At 46.8% G+C, this 27,309-nt stretch overlaps 2 protein-coding genes across 9 annotated transcripts; one reads left to right on the top strand and one right to left on the bottom strand.

Moving 5' to 3' along the window:
- On the bottom strand, positions 1 to 11,134 carry FKBP1B (FKBP prolyl isomerase 1B). Of its 5 annotated transcripts, XM_084793456.1 has the most exons (5): positions 11,029 to 11,134; positions 10,700 to 10,841; positions 6,114 to 6,161; positions 1,673 to 1,785; positions 1 to 607 (listed from the first exon to the last, which is right to left on the bottom strand). In XM_084793456.1, exons 4-5 carry the CDS (start codon positions 1,781 to 1,783, stop codon positions 479 to 481), a joined length of 240 nt encoding a protein of 79 aa, XP_084649582.1. In that variant the 5' UTR covers positions 1,784 to 1,785; positions 6,114 to 6,161; positions 10,700 to 10,841; positions 11,029 to 11,134; the 3' UTR covers positions 1 to 478. The 5 variants fall into 5 exon arrangements, with proteins under 5 accessions (XP_084649582.1, XP_084649584.1, XP_084649581.1 ...); XM_084793458.1 differs by lacking the exon at positions 10,700 to 10,841 and having other exon boundaries at positions 11,029 to 11,117; XM_084793455.1 differs by lacking the exons at positions 10,700 to 10,841; positions 11,029 to 11,134 and adding an exon at positions 9,837 to 10,064 and having other exon boundaries at positions 1 to 652.
- WDCP (WD repeat and coiled coil containing) lies at positions 10,566 to 27,309 on the top strand. 4 transcript variants are annotated; one of them, XM_084793422.1, is made up of 4 exons: positions 10,566 to 10,663; positions 17,235 to 19,068; positions 23,710 to 23,824; positions 25,480 to 27,309. In XM_084793422.1, the coding sequence occupies exons 2-4, from the start codon at positions 17,254 to 17,256 to the stop codon at positions 25,722 to 25,724; spliced, it is 2,175 nt and encodes a 724-aa protein (XP_084649548.1). In that variant the 5' UTR covers positions 10,566 to 10,663; positions 17,235 to 17,253; the 3' UTR covers positions 25,725 to 27,309. The 4 variants fall into 4 exon arrangements, with proteins under 4 accessions (XP_084649548.1, XP_084649547.1, XP_084649546.1 ...); XM_084793421.1 differs by lacking the exon at positions 10,566 to 10,663 and adding an exon at positions 11,106 to 11,240; XM_084793420.1 differs by lacking the exon at positions 10,566 to 10,663 and adding an exon at positions 11,628 to 11,747.

The following is a 27,309-nucleotide window of genomic DNA, read 5'->3' as shown; positions in this document are numbered from 1 at the left end:
GACAGGAAGATGCCAAGCACAGAGCCTTTATTTTACATAGTATTTCCAAAGAGGGCACTGCTTAAAGTGAGCAGCCAACAGACAATCAGTGACAGCAGAGGCAACTGGCTCAAGTCCCTCTGTGTAACCATGTGCAGTGCATGTCTGAGCACCTTGTATGTCTGGCTTAAGTGCAGGTAAGGCAATATAGATTGTGCAAACAAGATCTGTGTCCTATGATCAGGAATGGCCACTACATGCATCACAAAATGTACAACCTGAAATGTTTGCATCCGTAACTAAAGTTTCCTCAAGCAAAAGAGGCGTGGGAACAATCAAATGGCGGACACATACAAAGCAAGTTGGGCAGAAAGAACAGATAATGTCAAGGGGTCAGCACACTGATCAAGAGCCCTACACAGGAGGAGCCGTCCCAGTGGCAGAGCAGGCTAGGACAGAGCAGGAGCCATTTCCAGCCACCTTGAGTTCCTTCCTGCCTTCACTCTAAGTTGAGCAGCTCCACGTCAAAGATGAGGGTGGCATTGGGAGGGATGACACCAGGGTGGCCAGTAGCTCCATATGCCACATCAGGGGTGCAGGTCAGCTTCGCCCTCTGCCCTAAGCTCATCTAGCAGGGATGGGGGCAGATGGGGAGAGGAGAAAGAGGACCCAGCTTGATTTAAAAGAAAAAAGTAAGGTAACTATGTCATTTCCCCAAACCATCTTTAGGGTAATTCCAAAGATCTGAGATTAAGTTTATATGTGGCACATTAAAGTTCAGCTAAGAGCTTAAATTCTGCCTCAAAATATACTTGATTATTAGGGCAGTTGACAGCTACAAAGTAGTCTCAGAGTCATTCAAGCAGCAAATGTTATTGGTTATCCAACTAGTGCATGACACAAACACCTGTGTCTGCTCATCACTTGTATCGACCTCTTCTGAAGTAGCCTAAGAGGAATATACAGCAGCAACAAATACACTGTGACATGAATAGTTACAGTTCAGGGACTAAAGGCCACAGCAAGGTGACAGAGGCAAAGCTGCAGGAGTGGAGCATCCTCCGACTTTGCAGACAAACCGAGGGAGCGTTAGAACCAAATCCCATCAGCACTGTCAGCCCACTAGACATCCATTAGCAGGATAGCTGTGAGGTGTGAATTTCAAAGGGTTCCAAAAATTCGAGTTGACTGGCTAATATTGTGTCGATATTAATGTTCTAGTTGAATCACGGTAGTATGGTTTATATATGTTAACATTTGAGGAAGCTGAGTGAAAATTATAGATAGGAGCTTCACTATTTCTGTAATTTTTTTTTATATGTCTGAAATAGCTTCAAAAACGTTAAAAAGCAAAAGGCAAAGCACTTGTGGCTTATCCATCTCTAGTTCCTCTTAGCTCAGACAGCTGGTTGGCTTTTCAGCCTGCTCAAGCAAGCCCAGGAGGGGTGCTTGGGATGAGACACGGATGTGCCAGGCCCAGAAGAGGGGAAAGGACAGAGCTAGGAGTGAACGCTAGGTGGCGTTGCTGCACCCTGGCAGTAGAGTCAAGCAGTGGTCTGTGTTAGGGGCAGAGGGGAAGTGGAGAGACCAAATCCATCACTGCTTAAAACCTTAGTTGAATCCTCAGCTCCTTTAAAACCTTACTGCGCATCCTCAACCTCCTTAAAACCTTTAGTGCGCATCTTCAGCCTACCTGGGCAGCACCTTCTTCAAAACCTTTGATGACTTCCTGTTTGCCAATTCGGAACTTGAAAGGTTTGTTTCTGTCTCTGGATGAGTCGAATTTCTTGCCATTTTGGAGCATTCCTAGCAAGGTAAGAAGAGGGTAGAAAAGAGCTGTGGTTGTGCGTGAACAACGGTTGGACTGAGCAGGTCTAAACGGAGTTCCTTTTCGGCAGGAATTCCTCTTCTGCGTAAATCCGCTCCTCTTCTTCACTCCTCCCACCAGCTCCCCTGCCAATCAGGAAACCTGGACCCCTCTCTCTGCCTTACGAGTCCTCTACCTCTTTAGAATCCGCACTGGGGAGGCAGAGGCAGGTGGATCTCTGGAAGTCTGAGGCCAGCCTGGTCTACAAAATGAGTTCAGGACAGCCAAGGATACACAGAGAAACCCTGTCTCAAAAAAAGCAAAACAAAATCCGCCTACTTCTTCCTTTTCTGCCACGGCCACCACTGTGTGGTCTCATTGAGTCACTGCCACGTCTCATCTGTGGACCGGAACAGCCTCTAGACACTGGCGTTTCCACTCCTCACCAATCTTTCACTCTCCACATTGACAGATTTTCTGTTTTCCCCTTTAAACACAATTCTGACATTTACTTTCCTGCTTAGAACATCTCGGTAGCCCCCAGAGCCTGAGGCTGATGATACCTGCCTTCCAGTTCTCTCTCCCCTCACTCCCGCTCTCCCTGCCTACTCAGAGCACACCATTCTCCACTTCCTCCGCACCATCTAAACTTCCGTGCGACTTCTCTCAGGTTCAGCCCTCACCTAAGGGTCTCGGTGCTGCCTCAGACTGCAAAGCCCAAAGCCCACATGATCATATCTCCTGCTCCAGTGAAAGAGCAAGGCCACTCAGCCGATCTGCGGTTGCTTCCAGCCCCCATAAAAACAGTTGTTTTATCCTGGATCACCCAGGAATGACCTCCGGCAGTTTGTATCAGCCTTTACCTTCTCATTGCTGGTGCCCAGTAATCCCTGACATCCATGTGTTGTCACCGGCCAACAGCCCAAGGACCTAGTGTTCTATGTGTGGCTTACTGGTCCTCTCACTCAAAGACTAGAGTTTCTTCTTCAATTTAAATTTTATTTTATGTGTATAAGTGCTTGCCTGCATGTGTGTCTGGTGCCCTTGGACGCAAGAAGATGGCATCAGATACCCTGGAGCTGGAGTTCCAGATGGATTGTGAGCCAACATGTCAGTGCTGAGAATTAAGCCTAGGTCCTTTAGAAGAGCAGCCAGTGAGTGCTCTTAACCAGTAAGCCGTCTCCCCAGCTCCAGGCTCAGTTTTCTCTATACCATGCTAGTCCAGGATTTCTGTAGTTGCTGAACCAGCACGTAAGATAATTTGGGACCATAGGAAGGCCTGGCCTGTTACGTTCAGAAACTGAGTTCTTATTGTTTTAAGATTTTGTTTTGTTTCAACGAAGTCTTACTTTGTAGCCCAGGCTGGCCTGGAGTTCAGTATGTAGCCCTGGCTGGCCTGTACTTGCAGGAGTTTCTAGGTGTGGAACCTCAGGTGTGAGTGACACACCCAGCTGACACAGGGTTTTGACTTGTGTCTGGCATTGATACTGGAGAAATGGGCCTCGTGTTTTCCATATTTAATATAGGAGGCCTTGCCAGCTTACAAGTGTCTGAGCATCCATTATTTCTGAATTCCTACAACTTGACTGTGTACCAGAGAGTCTTATTTACCTACCTTCTGGGTAGAATAGGTTGGGCTTCTGCCTTGAGTTCTAAATGTGGCGAAGGAGAAACCCTTCTGGGTACCCAGAGATACACACAGATGGATGATGCAGAGATCAAACACAAGCTCACGCACGTACACAGTTGGTAAGATTGCATATTCACGGAGATATTTATGCTGCTCACATGCACTTACACACAGACACTCAGGAGAGAAGCCCTGATGGTCAAACATATGCTAAGAAAATATTTAGATAGACAGACCTACATATATTCATACAGACATGCACGTGGACAAATACATGCTTAAATATGTGCACGCGCACAATCCATTTATACACTGGCTTTCCCTGTCCCCAGTGCCTTCAGGTTTCGTAAAGCTGAATCTACTTGAAGCCATGCAACAGTTATCAGTGGCTATAAATTCAGCCAAAGCCACATAATCCGGAGACAGGCCCACATAAACATGTTTACTTCTTTGAATAGATGCCATTGTCATACATCAAATAAAGGATGACCTTTGGATTAACACTGCTGGATCAAATCTATATCCACATGGGGAAAAACGATTGAACTTAAGCCTCTACCACCTCCACACACAAAAATCAATTCCAGATTAATCATAGGCCTAAATAAGAAAGATAAAATAATAAAACTTCAGGCTTGGGATGCAGTATAGTGGTGGGTACTTAATTCTATTTTCTTTTTTTCTTTATTTTTTTTTCCATTTTTTTGAGACAGGGTTTCTCTGTGTAGCCTTGGCTGTCCTGCACTCGCTTTGTAGACCAGGCTGGCCTTGAACTCACAGCGATCCACCTGCCTCTGCCTCCCAAGTGCTGGGATTAAAGGCATGCGCCACTACACCCGGCTTTAACTGTATTTTCAAAGACCTAAGTTCGATACTTAGCATCACAAAATCCTACTAAACAACGTTTCTACAAAGTTGTTGGGTGCAATGGTGCACACCTGTAATCCTACCATTCAGGTGGAGACAGGAGGACCAGGAAGTCAAGGCCAACCTGAGTCACATGGGATCCTGTCTCAAATGACAAACACAATAAAAAAAGAACAAGAACACCACCACCATTTCTACTAGATGATAAACATATGAATAAATGAGTATCTTCATAATATAGTGAAAGATTTCTTGAGTGAACACAGAAAAATAGTAAGCACGAACACTGATAAGTATGACATCATTAAAATTAAGAAGTTCTGCTTCAAAGATACTGCTAAAAGATTAACGGCAGGGCGGGAGAGATGGCTCAGTGATGAGGAGCAGTTGCTGCTCTTGCAGAGGACCAGGGTTCCCGACACCCACACGGCCGCTCACATCTGTCTGTAATTCCAATCTGAGAGGCTCCAGTGTGCTCTTCCGGCCTGTGTAGGTGCTAGGCACACAAACTCACTACGTAGCCAACGTTGGCCTTGAGCTTTTGATCCTCTTGTTCCTACTGCCAAGCGTGGCTACTATAGGTGTGGGCCACAGGCGCAGCTTATGTTTAATATTTTAAAAGTTTACCAGAAGTTTTTTACATAGTCTCCTGCTGTATTTGATAAGGCAGATTCTCCCAAGGCAGAAGAACCATTTGTAGCTGACGTAGTGTTGAATGTGTACTGCCTTCTCGATATAAATACTGTAGGGGAACTTTGCAAAAGGCCATCTGGTTTCATTAACTTGATAAACAAGGGTCTGTCCACAGCATGTAGAACAGATAAATCAATTACACCGGCCAGAGACTCCAGAGGCCCCAAGGTAATGAGGCCACATCACCAGGAGATAAAACAGCCCTGGTGTGCTGACATCAGAGACGGAGATAAAACTGTTAAAAAAAAAAAGCCACATCATCTGCTGGAGCCAATCTGGTGCCTCACACTGGCCTAAAGAACTGCTAAAAATGGCCCCATCTGAATATGTTCCAGGAATTAAGCTGGCCTTGCTGTATGCTAAATGGCCGACACCCATAGAGTTTGCCACATTAGGAATCACAAGGCTGAGTCCTCACACCTTAAGAGCAAACACCTGCTGGCAATCTTCCTTCTAGCAGTCCTAAAAAACTCATCTAGAATGTACTTAGGGGTAGGGAGGAGGGAGATGGCTCAGCGGTTAAGAGCACTTGTTGCCTTTCCAAAGCATCCCACTCCGTTCCCAGCACACGCATGGTGGGTTGCAAACATCCGTAACTCCAGTACCAGGGGATATGGCTCCATCTTACCTCCACCAGGGATGCATGTGGCACACAGACATACATGCAGCCAAAACACCCATACACATCAAATCAAACAAATAGATATAGAAAGTCCCTTGGTCCGTGATTCTTCAAACCCATTATCCAAGAAGAGTCAGCAGAGATGTGGCAACCTCCTCTGGATTCTCCCAGCATACTGTCCCCCCGTTCCTCCCACTGCAGTGGAATTGGCAGGGATGTGAGGCACAAAAGAAGACAAATAGGGGAAAGGGAGGTTTTTGAGGGTGCTCAGATCTTTCAGAATAAGTTTGAAACATCAGACAGAACTGGAAGGTCAGGGTACCGCCCTGCCCACCATTAGGGAATGACACTGGAGGTGTTATACACTACAGGAGGCTGGCACCGCAGATGGTCTTCATGGGTAAGGAAAAAGCAAATCTGGTCACAGGGAACTTGGCTGCCTTGGACTTGGAGGATAATCCATGGACAAGACCCTAGGGGCAGGCCTGGGCCAGGGCTGAGGGAAGGAAACCTACCTGTGTAGTGCACCACACATATCTGACCCTTCTTGGGGAATGTTCTTCCTGTCGGGAGAGATGAAGGCAGATGAAAACTTAAGATATTAGCAAAACTCACCAAGCTGGGCAGTGATGACACACGACTTTAGTCCCAGCACGTGGGAGGCAAAGGCAGGTGGATTTCTGTGTGTTTGAGACCAGCCTGGTCTATAGAGCAAGTTCCAGGACAGCCAGGCATACATAGACCTCCTCTTGAAATAAAAAAGAAATAAAGAGAAAGAGAAACTCACCTGGCACATCCAAGCTTGACCACGACCCTGATTAACTCACTTTTTGCTCATTACTATAGAGATACCTGTCTCTGTGCCTTGTATGAGCCAGAACCCATGATGTCTCCTTTCTGGTTTGTATTTGAACTTTCCTAGTCTACAAACAAACAAACAAACAAACAAACAAACAAAACAAAACCCCATCTCTTTATTGCTCCCTTTACTTTCAACTATTCTACAAGTATTCATGAATAGCCTACTATGTGCCAGGCCTGAAGTGGATTCCAGAGAGAGTAATATATGAACCCAGGAAGAAGAGAAGCCACAGCATAAATTTCAGATTGCTATAGAGTTACGGTCTCCATCAAGGATGAATAAGAAAAGACCCAGGCCTGTGCCCTCATGTCAGAGATAGAGCAGAGAACAGTAAAGACAGAGCCCCTGCTCTTCTGGGGTCTACATTCTTTCTCTTGTGCACTTGGGTGCACCTGGGACGGCCATGTGGGGTGGTGCTGGTAGTGCTGGTGGTGGTGGTGGTGGTGGTGGTGGTGGTGGTGGTGGTGGTGTGTGTGTGTGTGTGTGTGTGTGTGTGTGTGTGTGTTGCGTGCATTTGAATGCACAGGTGTGCACGCCCATGAACTTGCATGCCGAGGGTAGAGAACGATAGCATGTCTTCCTTCCTCTATCCCCCTCTCCAGTTTATTTCACTGGCCCAGAGGCTTCGCCACAGAGCTCCCAGGACGATGTGCTGCCCAGTGCTGGAGTGGCAGGCACTGGCAGGCCACACACAGCTTTACTGGATGAATGATGGGAGATGGAAGCTCAAGTCTTCATGTTCACACAGCTAGACCTCTGAGCCATCTGTCTCCCCAGTTCATATTCTAATGGAAGGAGACAAACAATGCCCATGTAAATAAGATAATTACAGGTGAGGGCAAGTCCTCTAGAGAAAATCAACACACTGACCAATTTCAAAGAGACACTGTGAGCCAGCAATTTCAGAAAGGGCATGCCAGGAAGGCATTTTGGAGACTGTGATGTTTGAGCTGGTGCTTCGGGAAGGACCATGAAGCAGGAAAGGATTGCCATGTCTTCAGAATAGAAAAGAAGAGGGTGAGACGGAGGAGAGAAACGCCGAAGAGATGCACCATGCAGCTTGCAGAGATGGCTTTGACACTCACTGCAAAAGCACTGAAGGGGTTAAAGGCATGGGTATGACCTAAGCTGAATTAAGATTTTATAAGATCACTCTGGCTCCTGCGTGTGGGATAGGTGGGTTAGACATCTGCTGTGATAATCTAGACAAGAAATCAATGATGGTACGCACTGAGGCAGTGGCAGCAGAGAAGGCAGTGAACAGACCAGAGAGATATTTTGGAAGCAGGGCTGCCAAGGGCATGCAAACGGAGCAGAGAAGGAGCCCACCAACCATCTCACCATTGGATGAGGGAAAAGAAGAAAACAAGAGCGATGCTTGAATTTTGGGGTTTGGGTGACTGGAAGGGTGGTAGAGCTGTTTTTGAGAGATGAGAAAACTGGGAAGGAACAGATTTGTGCGGGTGGCAATCTTGAGCTGCCTATTAGACATGCAAGTTTTCACTGCGAGAAGGCAGATGCAGAGCCGACAATGGATAAACAAGTTGGGTGGAATATAAAGCCATGAGGCTGGAACATTAACAACACAGTCAATGTTTTAGTGTACTACGGGGAGCCAGAGAAAGCCTCGCAGAACATAGTTAAATTGGATGCTAAAGGATGAGCAGCCGTCTGTCTGGAGAAGTAAGGGGAGCTGGGAAATGACTCGTAAGACCTGTTCAAAAGCCTGGAACCAGAGCTGGGCTGCAGCTCAATATACAACAGTTGCCTAGCAATGCCCAAGGCTGTGGCTTCCACCCCGAGGCACCTCGGTGGTCCTAGAGTCCAGTCACGGGGAGTCTGTTGGTTCCACCTGTAACCCTAGGGTCCAGCACACATACTCATCCCATAAGTATTTACTAAATGAGTGGTGAGGTCGGTTGAGGGTTCAGGAAGTGCCAATGTGGACCACCATCACCCTATCCATCACCAAGGGGTGGGGGGCAGACTGCTTGCAGCAATGGGAGGAAGAGTCTTTTAATAATTTCCGGCCTGAGGGAGGGGCTTGTTGAGCTCTGCATTTTAGAAGGAGAGAGAGAGTGAGGAGAAGTCAACTGGAAGGCGGGGAGATGAGGATAAAGTGGGGAGTCAGCTCAGAGGCTGTGCAGGTGACAAGGCCTGGGACAGGCTTCCTCCACCCCAGCACCAAGATGCTTTGCATGGGCAGAGAAATCTGTACTCCAAAAAAGTGATCTGGGCAGTAGTTTATTCCTTGAGGAACCCCTCGTTTTGTAACCAAGAAGCCCTTCAATTTCCTGGGGAGGAGCATGCCAATAATGTCTAACAGCAAATTTGCTTGTTAAGCACTGTAGACCTTGGGGGTGGCTCTGGATCTGGATTACATTTTGCTTAAGAAATAGTTACTCCTTGAATATCTATACCCAGTTTTCTTTTCTTTCCTTTTTTTTTTTTTTCTCTCTCTCTCCCGGTTTTCCAGACAGGGTTTCTCTGTGTAGCCTTGACTGTCCTGGACTTACTTTGTAGACCAGGCTGGCCTCGAACTCACACCCATCCGCCTTCCTCTGCCTCCCCAGTGCTGGGATTAACGGCGTGCGCCACCACGCCTGGCTAGACCCAGTTTTTTAAGTAGCCGAACAAACTTTGTGCTGGTTCTCTTGACAGAAGACAGGGGACCCAGTGATAGATTTGGGCGGTGAACAAAGTTAGGGAACACGAGTTCTGTTTTGGATTGGCTGGACCCTCCAGGTGGGTCAAGCAGCTGGTCCAGAGGCTGGGTTTTGAGGTTTGACTGCGGAGGGCATGGCGGTGGGCAGATGATCAGGGAGGCTGAGTGGGACCCGGAGCGTGAAATAAGAAGCAAAAGCAGCCAAAGGAGTGGCCTGCTCCCAAATTGGCTCTCTCTCCACAGATCACTGCTGTCCAGCCCTGGGGGCCGCCAGGCAAGAGGGCCGGAGGGAGGGGGAGGGGTTCTCTATGCAGCAGGGACCCCCCACCCTCACCCCAAAGCGGGTCCATCCCTGGTGCCAGACAGGGAAAACGGAGCTGAAACTCGAACCTGGGAAGTCAGCAGCAGCGGATAACCGAGAGGTTGCAGTTCAAGCGTCAGCAACCGCAGTCTAGGAGAGTGGCAGGACACAGACCCCCTCGCCCCAAGGTAGCCGCCTTCACTCCGCAAGGTGAGCGGGCGCAGTAAGAGATGGAGAATTGTCCTCTAGAACCCTCGAGAATCAGGGTGTGTGTGTGGGTTTCCTCTTGCTGCCCGCATCTTTGCCCACCCCATCCCCCTTCAGGTCCCCGGAGCTACCTCGGAATCAGATCCCTGCCCGCGGACTCCACCCCGGGACCCCTTCTCCTCCCGGGCCCCGCCGCTCGGTACCGTCTCCGGGGGAGATGGTCTCGATCTCCACGCCCATCGCGGTCCCACAGGCCCCGCCTCCAGGGGGGTCCTCGCGGCTGCCCCGGCCCCGGCTCCGCTCAGGCCCGACCCCGCCAGGCGCTCCGGCTCGCCTTCTGGCCGCCACTGCAGAGCCGGAGGAGGTGCGGCTGGAGTCAGGACCTGAGCGGGGAGGGGCCGCCGGGAAGGGGGCGGCGGGGTGGAGCCGTGAGACAAGGTGGGGTCGGCCGGGGCGGGGCCCGGGGGAAGAGACCCTGACGTGGCTGCTCCCCAGCGGGGGTAGACTAAGCACACTGCTAATGCACTGGCTGAGGAGGAGGAGGAGGAGGAGGGTGAACGAGGCGAGCCAGCACTAGCACATCCACACAGCTATCCATCTATCTGTTCAATGCATGTTTATTTAGCACCTACTCGGTGCAAAGCTCCAGGGAGTTCACTCAGTCTTACAGACGAGGAGGAGAAAGCCGGTAATTAAACTAACACTTTAAATACATGTGCTCAGTGCCATGGGGTTTAGAGCACAGCGGAAGCACCTGAGACTGATACCTACCCTGGCTAAGATTCCCAAATCTATAGGAGCAGAGCCGGAAAGGGGGGAGAGGGAAGAACCAGTAATTGATGATTCTCCCCCAACCACCCATATTCATCATCTCTTAAAGTTCTACAGCAGGTATTTGTATTGGGGGTGGGGGGTGGGGTGGGGTCTCACTTTACAAAGCAAAAGACTGCTCCCTGGGGATTCCAATTGAATTAAAGCAGGATCGCTGTGCTACGGGTCCTAACTGAGGACACAGCTACAGCCTGGAGAGGTGAGTGCTGCAGAATGAATGAATGGATTCCTTTACCTCTTACCCAAACCGAACCGGAATCTAGAAAGATGCTTTTGTCCTTCCCGTGTCCTCTGCCTCCTTGGTGCTGGGAATTGGACCCAGGGAAACCAGGGCCTCTTCACACACGCTAAGCTAACAGAGATTGCGTCCACAGCCCCTAGAAAGATACATTGGGAGGAGGTAGCATTGGCTTGAAGGTTAAAGGAGACTTTAAGAAATGTCCCCCAACCTTTCTACATCGTTGCAAAAATCGGCATGAATTTGATCCTGACAAGAGACGCTGGGAAGTGAGTACGGGAGAAAGACCTATTCAAAGACCCAGAACTGGAACTTGAGGCCTTTACCTGGGGTTTTCCACCTCCACTCTTGCAGGTGGCTAGATGAGGTTGTCAGTATACAGGAAAGAAGACTGAAAGTTAGCGCCCAGGAAAGATGGTCGACTGTACTACTACTGTGCGGGTCAGGACCGGAAATACCCCGCGACTGTGGCCTAGAGTCTTCACCGCTACTAAAGCTTGAGACACTCCCCCAACTTATTGACTACGGCCTTGAACAGGTACTTTTAGATTAGGCCTTAGAACAGATCTGCTACTTGGGCAGGGTTAGGAAGCAGCTTCAGGTTGAACGGATGCTATTTACATTTTGGGAGCGATAGTTTATGTGATTTTAAATACAGGTCCCTGATTCCTCTCTCCCAAATTAAAAATGATTCACCAATGTTGACCGTCGAATTTCGATTCCCTCTTAACAAGCACTTCTAAGAGAATGGTTAAGACGTACATGCATGGGAGAAGAGGTTGAAGCACTAGAGACGGAGTGTTAAGATTTAAGGGCGGTGGTTTCACGGGAACTACAACTCCCAGAAATCCTTGCTGGAAACCCCCTGTGCTTACTGGCCAGCGTAAGGACCCGCCGCTAACGTGACGCATTCAATAGCCAATAGTCTAAAGGCACTGCCGAGGACCTAGGGCAGAGGCTTCCGTTAATTGCCCGGGACTTCTGATCCTGTGACGTGAGCGGCCCACGGGATTTTTATGTGTGGGGCGGGGAGGCAGAGACGAAGGTATTCCGTGCTTTTTGCGGCCAAGCCTGGAGGGTGTAGAGAGGCTGGGGCTGGGCAGGGAGGGAGTGGGAGCCACTGAAGGCCCAGGCATGCAAGCGTGGGGAGGAGTGGAGGAGAAGGCGGGGGACCAGGCAGCAGGAGTAGAACCAGGCTGGTGTGGGTTTTAACAAGTGAATGTGTCTCTCGGGATGCACGAATGATACTTCTGATAATAAAGCCTAAGGAATATAGCCTTATTTTGTAAAGTCGCCTACGAACTCAGAGGTGTTTGAACAAACCGGACTAAGAAGTTTTGTTGTTTTAAATCGCAGTCGCCAAGCTTTTAGTTAATTGCAAGAGGCTCTAACCGGTTAATCAGTTTTACTTCTCGCATCTTTTTCGGGAGGTAGAGGTTGTTGTTGTTGTTGTTGTTGTTGTTGTTATTGTTTTCTTTTGATCTGCTTTGGTCTTTTTGAGACTGGTGTCATTTTCCAGTCTGTGCTAGCCTGAACCTCACTGTATAGTCTTAATTGACCTCGAACTCGAGGCAGTGTGTGTGCCTCAGCGTTTGTGCACGCACGTGGACTTGCTTTGGTGCGTAGTTGGAAGTCATAGGACAGCTTTTGTGAACTGGTTCTCTCCTACCGCTTTGTGGGATCCGGGGTTTGAACTCAGGTATCAGGGTTATGCACAAGCCCCTGTGAACTGCTGGACCTTCTTGGCTGGCATTCTGGGGGTTTGGTTTTGTTTTTCAAGACAGGGTATCTCTGTGTAGCCTTGGTTGTCCTGGACTCAGTTTGTAGACCAGGCTGGTCTTGAACTCACAAAGTTCCACCTGCCTCTGCCTCTCAGAGTGCTAGAATTACAGGCATGCGCCACCTTGCCTGGCCACTTGTTTTGTTTTATTTTAATGATGAGAATCTTAATTGCTTTGGCTTTACTAACTTTATGTCAGTGGCTTCCAAATAAGGTACATCCAAGCTTTTGTGAGCTTGTTCTTTCCTGGTAGCTTGGTGCAATTCAGGAATGGAACTCTCAAGTCCTCAGGCTTGTGTGACAAGCACTTTTACCTGCTGAGCCACCTCACTGGCTCTTTGTTCTCCTTATTACTGTGGCATTCAGACTAATTGCCACACCCCCTTACTCTCTGAAAGACTGGGTCTTACTACTAATTCCGGCTGCCCTTGAACTCTCAGAGATCCTACTGTCTCTGCCTCCTTTAGACCAAAGAGATCAGATGGGTGTGATGACGTGTGACACACACACACACATAAATGTAGTTTAAAAAATTTAAATTTAATAATCCTGTGCTATAAACTAGGTGAGGTGGCGCATGCCTTTAATCCCAGCACTGAGGAGGCAGAGGCAGGTGGATCTCTGTGAGTTTGAGGCCAGCCTGGTCTACAAAGTGAGTCCAGGACAGCCAAGGCTACACAGAAACCCTGTCTCAAAAAGGCAAAACAACAACAAAATAATCCTGCACTTTAAAAAAAATCTGCCTAACAACACATAATGCCCCAAATTCATTTGGAAAGAAAAAAAACTATAGAAAGAAGAAAGAAAGAAAGAAAGAACGAACTGGAAGGAACTCTCCATTTGCCCTGATAAAAAGGAAGAGATGATGAGGAGATATGTTCAGTAGAAAGGAATAGAGCAGATTTTTGAAACTGTTAAGATTTTGAGAAAATATGTCAACTTTCTTCTTAAGGCATATGAACAAATATTTATTTACTTTTCTAAAAGCCCATCTATTACCATGACCTCATAAGTCCCTTTCCCGTGTTACTGTGTCCACTTAACTTGTTTGCATGTTTGCTGTATAAGTGACTGAAGTTATCCCTAGAACATCCCAAGCAAATGCTCTACCACTGAGCTCTATGTTTACACTAGTTTTTTTCACTTGCAAAGATTACTGCTGTAAGTGAACATTTTATATGTGGTTGGCTTACTGCAACATTGTAAAATGGTGTTATATTTTGCAGACTTGCTTATTTATTTTGTTGTAAATATTTAACTTTTTGGAGTTTCCAGCTTTATTATCTATAATAAAAGTTATTCTCTTATCCGGCATTGTGGTGCATGCCTTTAATTCCCGTACTCAGGAGGCAGAGGTAGAGGCAGGCAGATCTCTGTGAGTTCAAGGCCAGCCTGGTCTATAAAGCAAGTTCTAGGACATGCAGACCTATATAATAGAAAGATCTTGGGGGGAAAAAATAAAACAACAAACAAACGAGCTGGGCGTGGTGGTGCATTTTGTCAAATCCCTGCACTCAGGAGGCACAGGCAGGCAGATCGCTGTGAGTTTGAGGCCAGCCTGGTCTACAAAAGCAAGTCCAGGACAGCCAGAACTACAAGAGAAACCTTATCTAGAAAAACCTAAAAAAAAATTAATAAGAAAGAAAGAAAAAGAAACAAACAAAAACAACTGTGTTCTTTTTCATGACATGTACTTGGGTTGTACTGAAATCACGGCCAGTCAGCATCACGTAATGGCACAAACAAGGCGCCTTGATTCTCCTGCAGTTTAGGCAACAGTCCAGGTAACCTCTGGGTTGTGTTTATACAATGAACATGGTCAGTTTTCATATATTTGATGCCAGTGTTTCTCTAATTTCCCTCATCTGTTAACCTTAAACCTTAAATTCACTATGTTTACCTGTCTATTTTCCTTCATTTTACAGCTCATAGGAAGGATACTCATGAAGTTTTAGCATCAAAATTGAAATTAATAAAGTTCTAATATAAAATAACAGCAGGGCTCAGGTTATAGAGCAGGTGTCTAGCATGCACACGGCCCTGGGTTTGATACCCAGGACAGCACAAAAAGGCAAACCTAAAACTTCTGTATTGGTGACTAATAGGAATTTAAGGACTATTTTTGCTTTGTCGCCATTCTAACATAAAGATTAGATGTGAATTTGAAAGCCTTAGGTAAGATTAGGTGTGGGGATCAACACCTGTAACCTCAGCTTGTGGGAGGCTGATGCAGGATGATTTCAAAGTTCAGAGAGGGTCTGGACAACTGAGTGAGATTGAGGCTAGCTAGGGCTACACCAGGGCTGATGTCACGGCCCAGTGGGTAAAGGCACCTACTGTCAAAACCGAGTGCCTGAGTTCCATCTCCAGGACACACACAGTAATAGATAAATACCAATAAACAATGCTAAAGAGGTGCCTCCCATTTTCTCCCTACCCAGTCTCAGTTGATTTTTGCTTATTATCATAGCCTGGTTCTTTTTTTTTCCCCTCAGTGTTTGTGTGTGTGTGTGTGTGTGTGTGTGTGTGTGTGTGTGTGTGTGTGTGTAGAGGGCATTGGACCCCCTGGGCCTGGAGCTGCAGACAGTTGTGAGCTACTGTGTGGGTGTTGGAAGTTGAACCTGAGTCCTCTGGAAGAGCCCCAACTGCTCACTGAGCCTTCTCTCAGCCCTCACCACCTTCTTTGACTCCAGTTTGTGCATGTGGTAAAATACCCAGCTCTATTACCCTAACCATGCTTAAATACTCATTGGTATTAAATACACTCACAGTGCTGCACAACCACAACTGCCATCCACCTCTGTCAGTTCTTCATCTTGTAGGCGGCGCTGCCCCTGCCTCCCCAGAGACAAGCTGCCCTCATACCCCAGCCTCCCGAGTGCTGGGATTAGAGCAGTGTGCCACCATGCCTGGCAGAATCCAAACCCTTTATCTAGTGTGCTTCTTTAGTAAATTTCTGGGTGTGAGAAGATAATACTCAGAGTAGAGAAGTTGGTGCTTTGCGCATTGTGAAGAATTACTGCAAAGATCAAACCTAACAGAGAAGGTAGGAGTGCCCTGAAATTTATTAAGTGCTGTTTGTATGCGATGAAGGAGAAATCAAATAGTGATTTTTTTTTTAAATGTCATTTCAATTAAGAGGTAAAAGCTACCTTTGAAAGAATTGAGGAAGTAAGTGCTAATAAAATCAGAGGCGTGAATATCATTGATTTTACATGAAGGGATGACTAGGGATTAGATAATAGACTTTCCTTAACTTTTAATTTTTAATTAAAATTTTTCTAACTTGAAAGTACCATAAATAACTGCATATGATAGGCACACCTTTAACCCCTAGCATTTGAAAGGTTGAGGTAGGAGGTTTACCAAGAATATGAGCCAGCCTGGGCTAATAGTGAGCTCTCAGTCAGCATGGGCTGCAGAGCGAGACTCTGTCTCAAAAGCAGTCAAGAAAAAGAGAGAGAGACTGGTAAGATGGCGCAGTGGGTAAAGGTGCTTGCTGCCAAGCCTAAAGACCTGAGTCTGGTTTCCAGAACTCACATAGTGGAAGGACAGACTCACCAGGTTGCCCTGTGACCTCTGTGCACTTAAGCACATGCACACACATATAAACTGGGATCAATAAGTAGAGGTTTTTTTAAGAATTAAAAGAGCCAGGTAGTAGTGATGGTACACACATTTAATCCCAGCACTTGGGAGACAGAGGCAGGAAGATCTCTTTGAGTTCAAGGCCAGCCTGGTCTACATAGTGAGTTCCAGGCCAGCCTGGTCTACACAGTGAGTAGTAGGATAGCCACAGCTACATAGAGAGACTCTGTCTCAAACTAACCCCCCCACCCCACCCCCAAAAAAAGAATTAAAAGAGGGTCCTTGAAAGAATGTTCGGTGATCTACAGCACCTGTTGCTCTTACAGAGGACCAGGGTTTGGTTCTAGCATCCACCTGATGGTTCATAACCTTTTATAGTTCAGTTCCAAGGGATCTGATACCATCTTTTGACCTCCGCGGGCACCAGACACACACATGGTACATCTGCATACATGCAGGCAAATACTCATACTCATAAGGTAAATAAATCTAAAAGAAAGAAAGAAACAGAGAAAGTGAGAGGAAGTAAAGAAAAAGAACTCTTAAGTACCAGAATAAACTCTTAAATCTAAACCCATTAATTGTGTGTGCTCGAGCATTGTGTGTGGGGGGGTGTTTTAAGAGAGTCTCACTATATTACAGGCTGGACTGTAACTCACAATGTAGACCTGAGATTAAAGGTGTACACCACTATACTGGGCACTTCTGCTGTGTTTTCAATAATTCTACACGCTAATTATTTTTGTGCCGTGCCAGGGTTGTAAGCTAGGGCCTCACACACTACACACAGGCCCTGTCATTGAGCTCCCCGCCAAGCTCAGCATCTTCTGATATCCGTTCCATATTCAGAGTTCTCCAGCGCTAAAGATGCTCCCTCCTGGCATGGCTTATCATGCTTTCTTTGAAGTTGCTTGCCTGTGTCCCGGCAGTGTTAGCCTGTGAAGGTCCGGCTCTCGTAACGACCTCCTATCGTCTGCATCGGCTTGATTATCCTTTCAGGGTGGAACTTTTCTTCCCCCTCCCACTGTGGCCTGGAACTCACTGTGCAGCCCAAGCTCGTCTCAAACTCGTGGAGCCGCTCCCGCCTTGGCCTCCTGAGTGCGAACGTTAAGTGTGCTCGCCACCTTGCCAAACGTCCGTAACCTTCCCCCTTAATCATTTCAGGTAGGCGTTATCAGAAAGGATGGAGTTGGGAAACGGAAAACTGCTGAGGACCGGACTGAACTCACTGAACCAAGCAATCCATCCAACCCAGGGCCTTGCCTGGACGGATGGGAGTCGTGTAGTCCTCACTGATTTACGCCTTCATAGTGGAGAGGCCAAGTTTGGGGACTCCCAAGTCATTGGACATTTTGAATATGTCTGCGGGGTGTCCTGGGCCCCATTCAGCACAGCACACATACCCTCTCTGCTTGCCGTCCAACACAGGAAGCATGTCTCTGTGTGGCAGGTGTGTCCCAGCACTTCAGGATCAAGCAAATGGCAGATGTCTCAGACCTCTGAAATCAGAGAATCAATCCCTATCCTTCCCCAAGGCTGTGTGTGGCACCCAAAAGATGCTGTCCTGACCGTGTTGACTGCACAGGACGTTTCCGTTTTTCCTAACGTTCACAGCAACAACTCCAGAGTGAAAGTGGACATCAACACCACGGGCCACATTTACTGTGCATGCTGGACCCTGGATGGCCAGAGGCTGGTGGTGGCAGTAGACAGCAGCCTTCACTCGTACATTTGGGACAGTGCTCAGAAGTCTCTTCTCAGCTGCTCCTCCTGCCCAGTGTTTCCTGTGAGCTGTGCCATCCGCTCCATCGCTGCCACTGTGGACTCACAGGTTGCTATAGCAACTGAACTTCCACTCCATAAGCTTTGTAGCTTAAATGCGTCTGAAGCCTTTGACAGTCCACCTAATGGTGAAGATGCTGGCATGTGGACTCTTCCTGTGGGTGAAACACCCTCTGCGGATGAGCAGGCCGCCGCCTCAGAAACGGATTCTGAAGTGACAGGCTCCCCCTCTTCTGGTCCTCTGGATCTGACTCACATACATTTCAACCGATCACAAGCTGAGGAGAGGTCTCTTATTTGTTTAAGAAAAAAGGACTGCTTGACAGGAACTGGCCAGGATTCCTCACACTTGCTCCTGGTGACCTTTAAGAAAGCCATTACCACGACAAAAAAGGTCGCTGTGCCAGGTCTTCTGGTTCCTGATTTAATAGCTTTTAACGTGACAGCACAGCTAGTGGCTGTGGCTTCCAATACGTGGAATGTAATCTTGATCTATTCCGTCATTCCAGCTTCTATGCCAAACACCCAGCAAATTCAGTTGGAGAGCAACGAAAGACCAAAAGGCATGTGCTTCCTGACAGACAGATTAGTACTGATTGCTGTAGGGAAGCAAAGGCCCACTGAAACAGCGTTTCTTCCTTCTTCAGAATCCGATCAGTATGCCGTTCACCTGATAGTTAGAGAAGTAACACTGGGAAAAGAATCTTCTGGAATGTCTGCTGAGAGTCAGGGTGCTTCCTCTGCCCTCAGCGCGCTGTCAGATGAAGCAGATAAAGAAAAGTTCGCTGAGAGTCTTTCCCCCGGTTTGAGTGCCCTGCGCCGAGGGCTCCTGCTAACAGCCAACTCCAGCACTCGGAGTGAGAGGTCTGGAAGAGCCCTTATCCAAGAACTTAAAAGTCCCTTGCCCCCTCTGTCCAGTGAGCCCATTGTCCCTGAAACCCTTCACAGGCCTTCCTGGCTTTGGACAGCATTGTCTAGACCCAGCAGGACCTCAGACTACACCAGCACCCCAGAACCAAATTTACCTCAAAGAGAGAACTTATCAAAAGAAAGGGAAACTCGCCTGATCGCAGGGGAGCTGGAGGCCTTAGCTAGCCGCTTGGTGGGAACACAGCAGTGCCTTTCTGAACTCATGGATTTTCTACACAAGGCGAAGCCGCGCTCTCCCGTGTACCCACCCTCTCAAGACCCTCCCTATGTTCACCTCATTTGCCAGGTAACATCTCCTTCGAGAAGCTTCCACCGTGCAGGAAGCTCTTGCATCCAGTGGGGAGGAGGGGTAGGAGTGGAGCCCTGAGTGAAGTGTGGCTGATCGGGCTCGCTGTGCTCCAGGCAGGGTGGCAGACATTTGGGCGCTTGGTTCCATGTTACCCTACCGAAAGTGCTCACACCAGGGCGTAGCATGATTTTATCATATTCTTGGTGTGAAAACTAATGACTATACTCTGGTGACTTATATTTAAGGGAAAAAATAGGTTTAATTGTGTCATTTCCTTATGAAAACCCTTTCCATATATGTGTGTGAGAATCACTGTAAATGTTTTTAATGCATCTCTGCACATACAAATACACCACACAGTTATTTTTTATAATTTATCATGGATGCTTCTTTTCACATTGAGTCTGGCTCTCTTCTACCCTATCCATCACTTTTTTGAACCAGTGGCCTAATGTGGACCCTCGCTCATTTGTCTCTATACTTATAAAATCTAACACAGATCCTTATATGTTAGATACATGCAGCATGTGTGGAGTGCTTTGTCGCTGCTTTACAGCAGTGAGGTCATGGGGTGCACTGGACCTCAAGCTGAGTAAACATTTGGGCACCTCAAATAGAGCTAAAATAGTATATTTATTCATTTGGTGTAGTGTATTTATTTTTGTTAGATTGGTTGCCAGAAATGAAGTGCAAATTTACCATTTTTTGTTTGGTTGGTTTTGGTTTTTTGAGACAGGATTTCTCTGTAGAGCATTGGCTGTCCTGGACTCACTTTGTAGACCAGGCTGGCCTCGAACTTACAGAGATCTGCCTGCCTCTTCCTCTTGAGTACTGGGATTAAAGGCGTGTGCCACCACTGCCCAGCCCATTTTTTGTTTTTAAGATAAACACTCATGTAGCCTAAGCTGGCCTCTCAAGGATGACCTTGAACTTCTCGTGTGTGTGTGTGTGTGTGTGTGTGTGTGTGTGTGTGTGTGTGTGTGTGTGTGTGTGTACATGTGGAGGTGGAGGACATGCACGTTTTGTCTGGAGGCAAGAAGTTGGTCACATGTCTTAGATTGCTTTACACCTTATGTTTCTCTCTGAACCTGGCTCTCATTGATTTGGCCAGTGAGTTCTAAGGGTCACCTGTCTCCACCCCAGCCAGCACATGCTTTTTTTAAAAACGTGTGCTTTGGACTTAAGCTTGGGTTCTCATGCTTTTGTGGCAGGTACTTTACTACCTAAACCATCTCTCAGACTATGACCTTAACTTCTTACTCTCTGCCTTCACCTCTGAGGTGCTGGGATTATAGTTGTATACCCCCACACGTGGTTTTATGCTGTACTAGGGGAGCAACTCAGGGCATTTGTATACCAGGCCAGCATTCTACCATTTGAGGAGAATTGCCTACTTAATACTGTGTGTGTGTGTGTGTGTGTGTGTGTTTATTAGTGTGCGTATTTAGAAAGTGATTAAGATCTACAGAGGTAGTAGTTGAGAACGTGAACGGGCTGGTCATATGCACACTCCTTTAATCTCAATACTTGAGAGGCAGAGGCAGGAGGATCTCTGTGAGTTAGAGGCCAGCCTGATCTAAAAGCAAGTTCCAGGACAGCCAGGGCTATATAGTGAGACCCTGTCTCAAAAACAAAAACAAAACAAAAAATCCCAACTCTGAGAGAAAGAGAGAGAGAGAGAGAGAGAGAGAGAGAGAGAGAGAGAGAGAGAGAGAGAGAGAGAAGCCAGCAAGAGAGCACGCACTGCTCTCCCAGAGGACGAGAGTTTGGCTCCTTGCGCCTGTGACTCCAGCTCCAGGGGGCCCAAGCCCGCTTCTGACCTCTTCTGGTCCTAGTGCACATGTGGTATAAATAATGTAAAAAATTAAGACTAAATGAATAGAAGGAAAGACAAAAGAGATTGAGTGTCTCTGATCGAAGTGTCTGAACTCTGAAATGCCCTAAATATCACAGCTCTGCCGTGGAGTGTAGAACGCCACACCTGACTTCAGGTGATTGTCTGGATGTAGTGGTGCACGTCTGGAATCCCAGTGCTCTGGAGGCTGAGGCCCTGGGAATTCCAGCCAACCTGGGTACATAATGAATCTGCACCATAAGGGAAACACAAAGAAAGCTGGGTACGTCTAGCTGTACGTGCAGTTCCGTCTGTTGAGGAGGTTGTGGTACAGGATCACTTGAGAAATTCAGGGCCAGGAGCCTGAGCTGAGTTAGACCCTATCTCAGAACAAACAAAAACATTTTTTATTAAGGGGCATACAGAACATAAATACCTCATAAATAAGGCTTAGATACCTCATTACATACACATATTCACAACTGGAAGTACTTCTATTCTCAAGTGTTTCAGGTAAGGGAGAATCAGCCTGTGTAGTGAAATTCTGTATGGCCAAGGTGAGTTGTAAGTTTGAGACTCAAACAAAAAAGTTAATAATTTTAACAACAAAGTAAGTTAAACGCATAACTGCCTTCTAACTGTTTCCAATAGCATATGTTAATTGTATAAAATAATGTGCTCATTATAACTTATTATAACCCTTCACCACATTCGCCCCTTTCCCCTCCGCATTCCCTGAGCCGTGTCGTCTTCCCTAGCAGTCCCTTTCTGCTTACATGTCTCCCTCCTCCAGAGTCCATGCTGGGGTCTCATTTCACTGAACCAGATCTCCAGTTCCATTGTAACACTGCTCTCCAAATAATATAAAGTAATGTATAATATAAAATGTGAAAGTAACTTTTATTTATTATTGTATGTTTGCACATAATGTGTATGTGTGAGGTGGACATGCTTGTTCCATGGTATGTGTGTAGAGGTCAGAGGACAATGTTCAAGAATAAGAGCCAGGTGTGGTAGCACCCACCTGTGGGCCTAGCACTGAGGAGGCAGAGGCTGGTGAATCTGTGAGTTCAAGGCCGACCTCATTTACAGAGCCAATTCCAGGCCAGTCAGGACTATATAGTGACACTCTGTCTTAGAACAAAAAAGTCAGTTATCTCAGTCTTAGGAACTGAAGTTGAGTTACAGCCATAAGTGACAAGTGCTTTTCCCACTGAGATGGCTCTTAGTAATAAAACTTTTGCGGTGATGAAACACCATGACCAAAAACAACTAGAAGAGGAAAGGGTTTATTTCACTCACTGTTCCATGTAACAGTTCATCATCAGAAGCAGTGAGGCAGTGAGCAAGGGCAGGAACTCAGGCGGGCCAAGAACCTCGATACACAGCTAGGCATGGTGGTGCACGCCTTTTAATCCCAGCACTAGAGAGGCAGAGGCAGGGGGAATCTCTGTGAGTTTGAAGCCACCCTGCTCTACAAAGCAAGTCCAGGAGAGCCAGGGCTACACAGAGAAACCCTGTCTCAAAAAAACAAAAACAAAAACAAAACAAAACAAGAACCTGGAGGCAAGAGCTGATGCAGAGGCCATGGAGGGGTGCTACTTACTGGCTTGCTCCCATGGCTTGCTCAGTCTGCTTTCTTTGTTTGGATTTTTGTTTTGTTTTGTTTTGTTTTTTGAGACAGGGTTTCTCTGTGAAGCCTTGGCTCTCTTGGACTTGCTTTGTAGACCAGGCTAGCCTCGAACTCACAGTGATCCACCTGCCTCTGCCTTCTGAGTGCTGGGATTAGAGGTGTGCACCACCACGCCCAGCTCAGCCTGCTTTCTTATAGAACCCAGGAACACCAGCCTAGGAATGGCACCACCCACAAAGGGCTAGACTCCCCCTTCAATCTTGAATCTTGAAGTTGTTAAAAAACATGGGGGAAAAAAAGATACATGAAAAGTTGAAAGCCAGCTGGGCAGTGGTGGCGCAGGCCTTTAATCCCAGCACTTAGGAGGCAGAGGCAGGTGGATCTCCATGAGTTCGAGGCCAGCCTGGTCTACAGAGCAAGTTCTAGGACAGCTAGAGCAGTTACACAGAGAAACCCTGTCTCAACAAACAAACAAACAAAAGAAAAGACCCTAGTGGCTTACACACAGCTCAATCTTATAGAGGCATTTTCTCAGTAGAGGTTCCTTCTTCTCGGATGACTGTACCTTGTGCCAAGTTGACATAAAACTAACCAGCACACCTGGTTCTAGAAGTAATTTTTTTTTTTTTTTTTTTTTTTTTTTTTGGTTTTTCGAGACAGGGTTTCTCTGTGTAGCACTGGCCATCCTGGACTCGCTTTGTAGACCAGGCTGGCCTCGAACTCACATCGATCCACCTGCCTCTGCCTCCCGAGTGCTAGGATTAAAGGCGTGCGCCACCACGCCCGGCTAGAAGTAATATTTTTATTCTATGTTCCTGATTATGCATTTAGGCCCATAATGTATCTTAAGTTAGAACTGTAACAGTTTAAAGATATTGTCCTCTATGTATAAATCACTTCTAAAATGATTTCACTCTTTCATGACTTTAAAAAAGTTTGTGAGCCAAGGCAGTGGGTACAGGCCTGTAATCCCACCACTTGGAGAGGGAGAGGCAGTTAAATCTCTGTGAATTTAAGACCAGCGTGGTCTACAATGCGAGTCCAGGACAGCCAAGACTACACAGGGAGGGCCCCCCAAAATAAAGAGTGCTGGGATTATACTACATTGTTCTTAGGAAATGTCATTGCATTGCTTTTACAGTTGGTTAACCATTTTTATTTGCACTTGAAGAAACCTCCTTCTGCAGGTCCCGATGAAAAAAGAGCTGTGCTTCTCTGCGATGGCAAACTGAGGCTCAGTGTAGTTCAACAGATGTTTGGCCTCTCCCTTGTTGAAATGCTGCACGGTAGGTTAAAGCCGGAGCACCTTCTCCCTGTACCTTCTAGTTTGCAGCTTTAGAAATGGAAATGATACTGTCCAACCCTCCAAGTGATTCACTAGATAGTTAATAAGTATGTTTAATTGTCTGCTAATACCTAGACCTATTAGAAATATTACAGCCCCTTGAAAACGAGTCCTTTCCTGAGGGAACTTAAACAAAACTGGGAAAATGCACTCCTTTTTAGAAATAGAAATGAGCTGTGTGTGGTGGTGCATGCCTATAATCCCAGTACTCAGGGAGGCAGAGGCAGGTGGATCTCTGTGAGTTTGAGGCCAGCCTGGTCTACAATTTGAGTTAAAGACTGGCAGAGCTACACAGAGACACCCTGTGTCAAAAAAAAAACAAAAAGAAGAAAGAAATGAATTGCAAGGCAATATGTAGTAGCCGCAGTGTGCTTGTTGCAGTCAAATGCAGGGGTCATAGAAACAGGAAGATGTGAAAGACACACCTACACACAAGGCCTGCCTGATGTTCCACTCATTACACATGGAACATGGGTGGTTTGTATGCCTTTTTCTTTTAACAGCAGCCACCACACTGAACATAAGACATTTTACTTTTCCCATTAGCATTGTAACACTTTTCTGTTTTGACAGATACATTTATTAGATATGGCTTTACAATTGTCACTTTGACAGATATGTTAATATTATTTCTGAGGTACCATTTTTGTTTCCTCATATTTTCTTGTTTGAAGACCAGGTTGGCCTCGAACTCACAGAGATCCTCCTGCCTCTGCCTCTCGAGTGCTGGGGTTAAAGGCGTGCACCACCACCGCCTGGCTTATTTTACTTTTAAAAATGTATTATTTTAGTTTTTTATTTTATGTGTTTTTCTGGGCATGTATATGCATGCAGTACCCATGGAGGCTAGAAGAGGGTATTAAATTCCCTGAGACAGGTGTGACAGGTGCTAGAAATTTAACCCTGGCCCTGTGGAAGACCAGGTGCTCTTACCTGCTGAGCCAACTCTCCAGCTCCCTTTTTATTTACATATATGAGTGTTTTGCCTGTACATATTTCTATGCATGATGGATACACTGTGGTCTAGGAGACAAGAAGGCCTTGGATCCAGTCTTGAAGTCACTGAATGCTCAACACACACACACACACACACACACACACACACACACACGTAGATCACTTATACCTATAAAATAAAAAATACACATTATTGTTATGCACAGCACTATAAGGTAAATGTCAGTTCTGAGGAAAACTATGTTCTTAACTTTGAGTGCCTCACTTGAGGTGATTGTCTTTGACACCCACTTCCTGGGCTGCCGTGTGACCTGACCCTAATACAACTAACTCCATCCTTTCATCTCCACATTTTCTGAAAAGTGTTAGATAATGGGGCTTATGATCAGGTTTAATATCAACTATTGTATTTCACTTTTGAAAAGTTAGTGCCAATGGAATAGTGTACACCTGTGGTCCCAGCACTCAACAGTGAGTCATGCTTACCAGTTTGAGGCCAGCCTTGGGCAACATTGTACCAGAGCGGCCATAGCTACAGACTGAGACCTAACAACAGGAGCAAGCCATGTTTGCAGCCATCTGTTTGTCCTTATAGAATTGTGTGGTGCCTAAATTGCTGTGCATTTATTTACTTTGTAGATTCGCACTGGATCCTCCTCTCTGCTGACAGCCAAGGTTTCATCCCGTTAACTTTCACAGCGGCCCAGACAGTCGTGGTGAGAGATGGCGGCTGCTGGGGAGCCTGTAAGTCAGCACAGCCTTGCACTCCAATTCCTGAGGCAGCAGGGATCCAGTACAATGGAAGTCAGATGCCCTGCTTGGGCCTTCCATACGTCAGAGGCTCCACTTCCCCTCTCAAGACTGCCGCGCGCAGGAGGAAGTAGTGACCATGCTTGAAAGTGCTGAAATGAGCTAATGCAGGACAAGTTAAAGTATATAAATTCAGGTTTATTGGAAGCAGCTCTCGGCCGCCATGCAGGGGGAGGAGGAGAGAGAGAGAGAAGAGGAGAGAGAAAATGCAGAAAGGAGGAAGAGAGAGTGAGCAAGAGGAGAAATGGAGGGGAAACAAATGTCTGGATTATACAGTGAGTAAGGAGGGAAGGCCCTGCCCCTGGCCCGGGGAGTTCAGGGTAAAGGGCAGGCTGCACAGCAGGGAGGGGCCACGGGAGAACCTGGGAGGTCCACTGTGGTCCAAAAGGCACCGTAGTTGCTTGTCCCAGTCCAGCAGAAAGTTCTGAGGCTAGTCTGCCCTCCCGGCTCTAAAGCCCGCCCTCTTGCTTCTGTGAACAATTCTGACTAACAGAGGTTCAAACCCTGCTTTTAAAAAAATAAGTGCTCTGGGCAAATTTTAAATAAAATTTAAAGATTTGACTCTGCATGAATGTGTGCGGCTGTTCACCTGGCGAGCCCCATGCCTTGTTTTCTTGCCTTTGCCACTCATGGTTTTCTCCTTGAGATGTGTTCTCTTATTTTCCAGTCTGAGGATCACGAAATTTCCCATGTTTCCCTCCCAGGAATCAGCCTTCTTGGTTAACTTTTGTTTGTGTGTGTGCTTTTGAAGTAGGGGCTCAGGTCCCTTCTGAGCCAGGTACCGCCAACCCAGTCTGTCACTTTAACTTTGGTATTGTTCTTTCAAACTCCTTTCAAACCTAAGAGACCAGTGTAGGACAGAAAGTATTTAAAAAAGTTGAAAGTTTCACAGAATCGAAATGAGTTCTAGAAAGGCTCAGTTTGTGTACACTTGATAAGGCACTGACTTAGTGCAGTGCGAAGGACCCTCTTCTCTGAAACTGGACACATAGCTGCATCACTCACTGCAGTCAGCAGATTGACCAGGCTGTGGAAGGGCAGCACATCTGCAGATACGTTGCTTCAGCCATCGAGGCTCCATTAACGCATGTCCTCCCCCGCCTTTTTCCTTTAAAATTACCCAGAGAGGAACTCTTTTGTGCCTTTGGGGACTCCTGTCTGTCTGTTGCAGTTTATGAAGATGGAGCCGGGCTAGGAAAGATGCAGAGGCCTATTTTGTGGTTCAGATGCATTAGACGACCGCTGGGATAATGGATGGGAAGGCCGCCTGTCTGTAATCAGCGGCCTGCAGGGTGGTGGCTGAGGGGCGTCTGGGGCCTGGCTCCATCTGCAGAGGAAGTGTCTGCGGTAAGATGAAATCACTGCCATTATGAGTCCTGAGGAGAGGGACTAAGGGGCCCTGAGTGAGGTCAATGTGATGCCTCAAGATGCACTTTATAGTCTCAGGGCAGAATACTCAAGTGAGTCTTCAGTGAAATCTCACGTAGCAGCTGTGCTGTTTTAAATGTTCTGAAGATGTGGTCTTTGTATTATTACTGGTATAGAGGAGTGGTCTGGATTTGCACGTGTATAATCGTCGTTTCTGTATTTCTCCCTCTGTGGACATTGCACAGAATGTTAATTGCTTTTTCTTTTTATAATAAATCTGAATCCAACTGA

This window comes from Acomys minous, assembly GCF_964271855.1.
Source record: "Acomys minous genome assembly, chromosome: 8".
Lineage (NCBI taxonomy): Eukaryota > Metazoa > Chordata > Mammalia > Rodentia > Muridae > Acomys > Acomys minous.
This window is presented reverse-complemented; position numbering and strand designations above follow the sequence as displayed.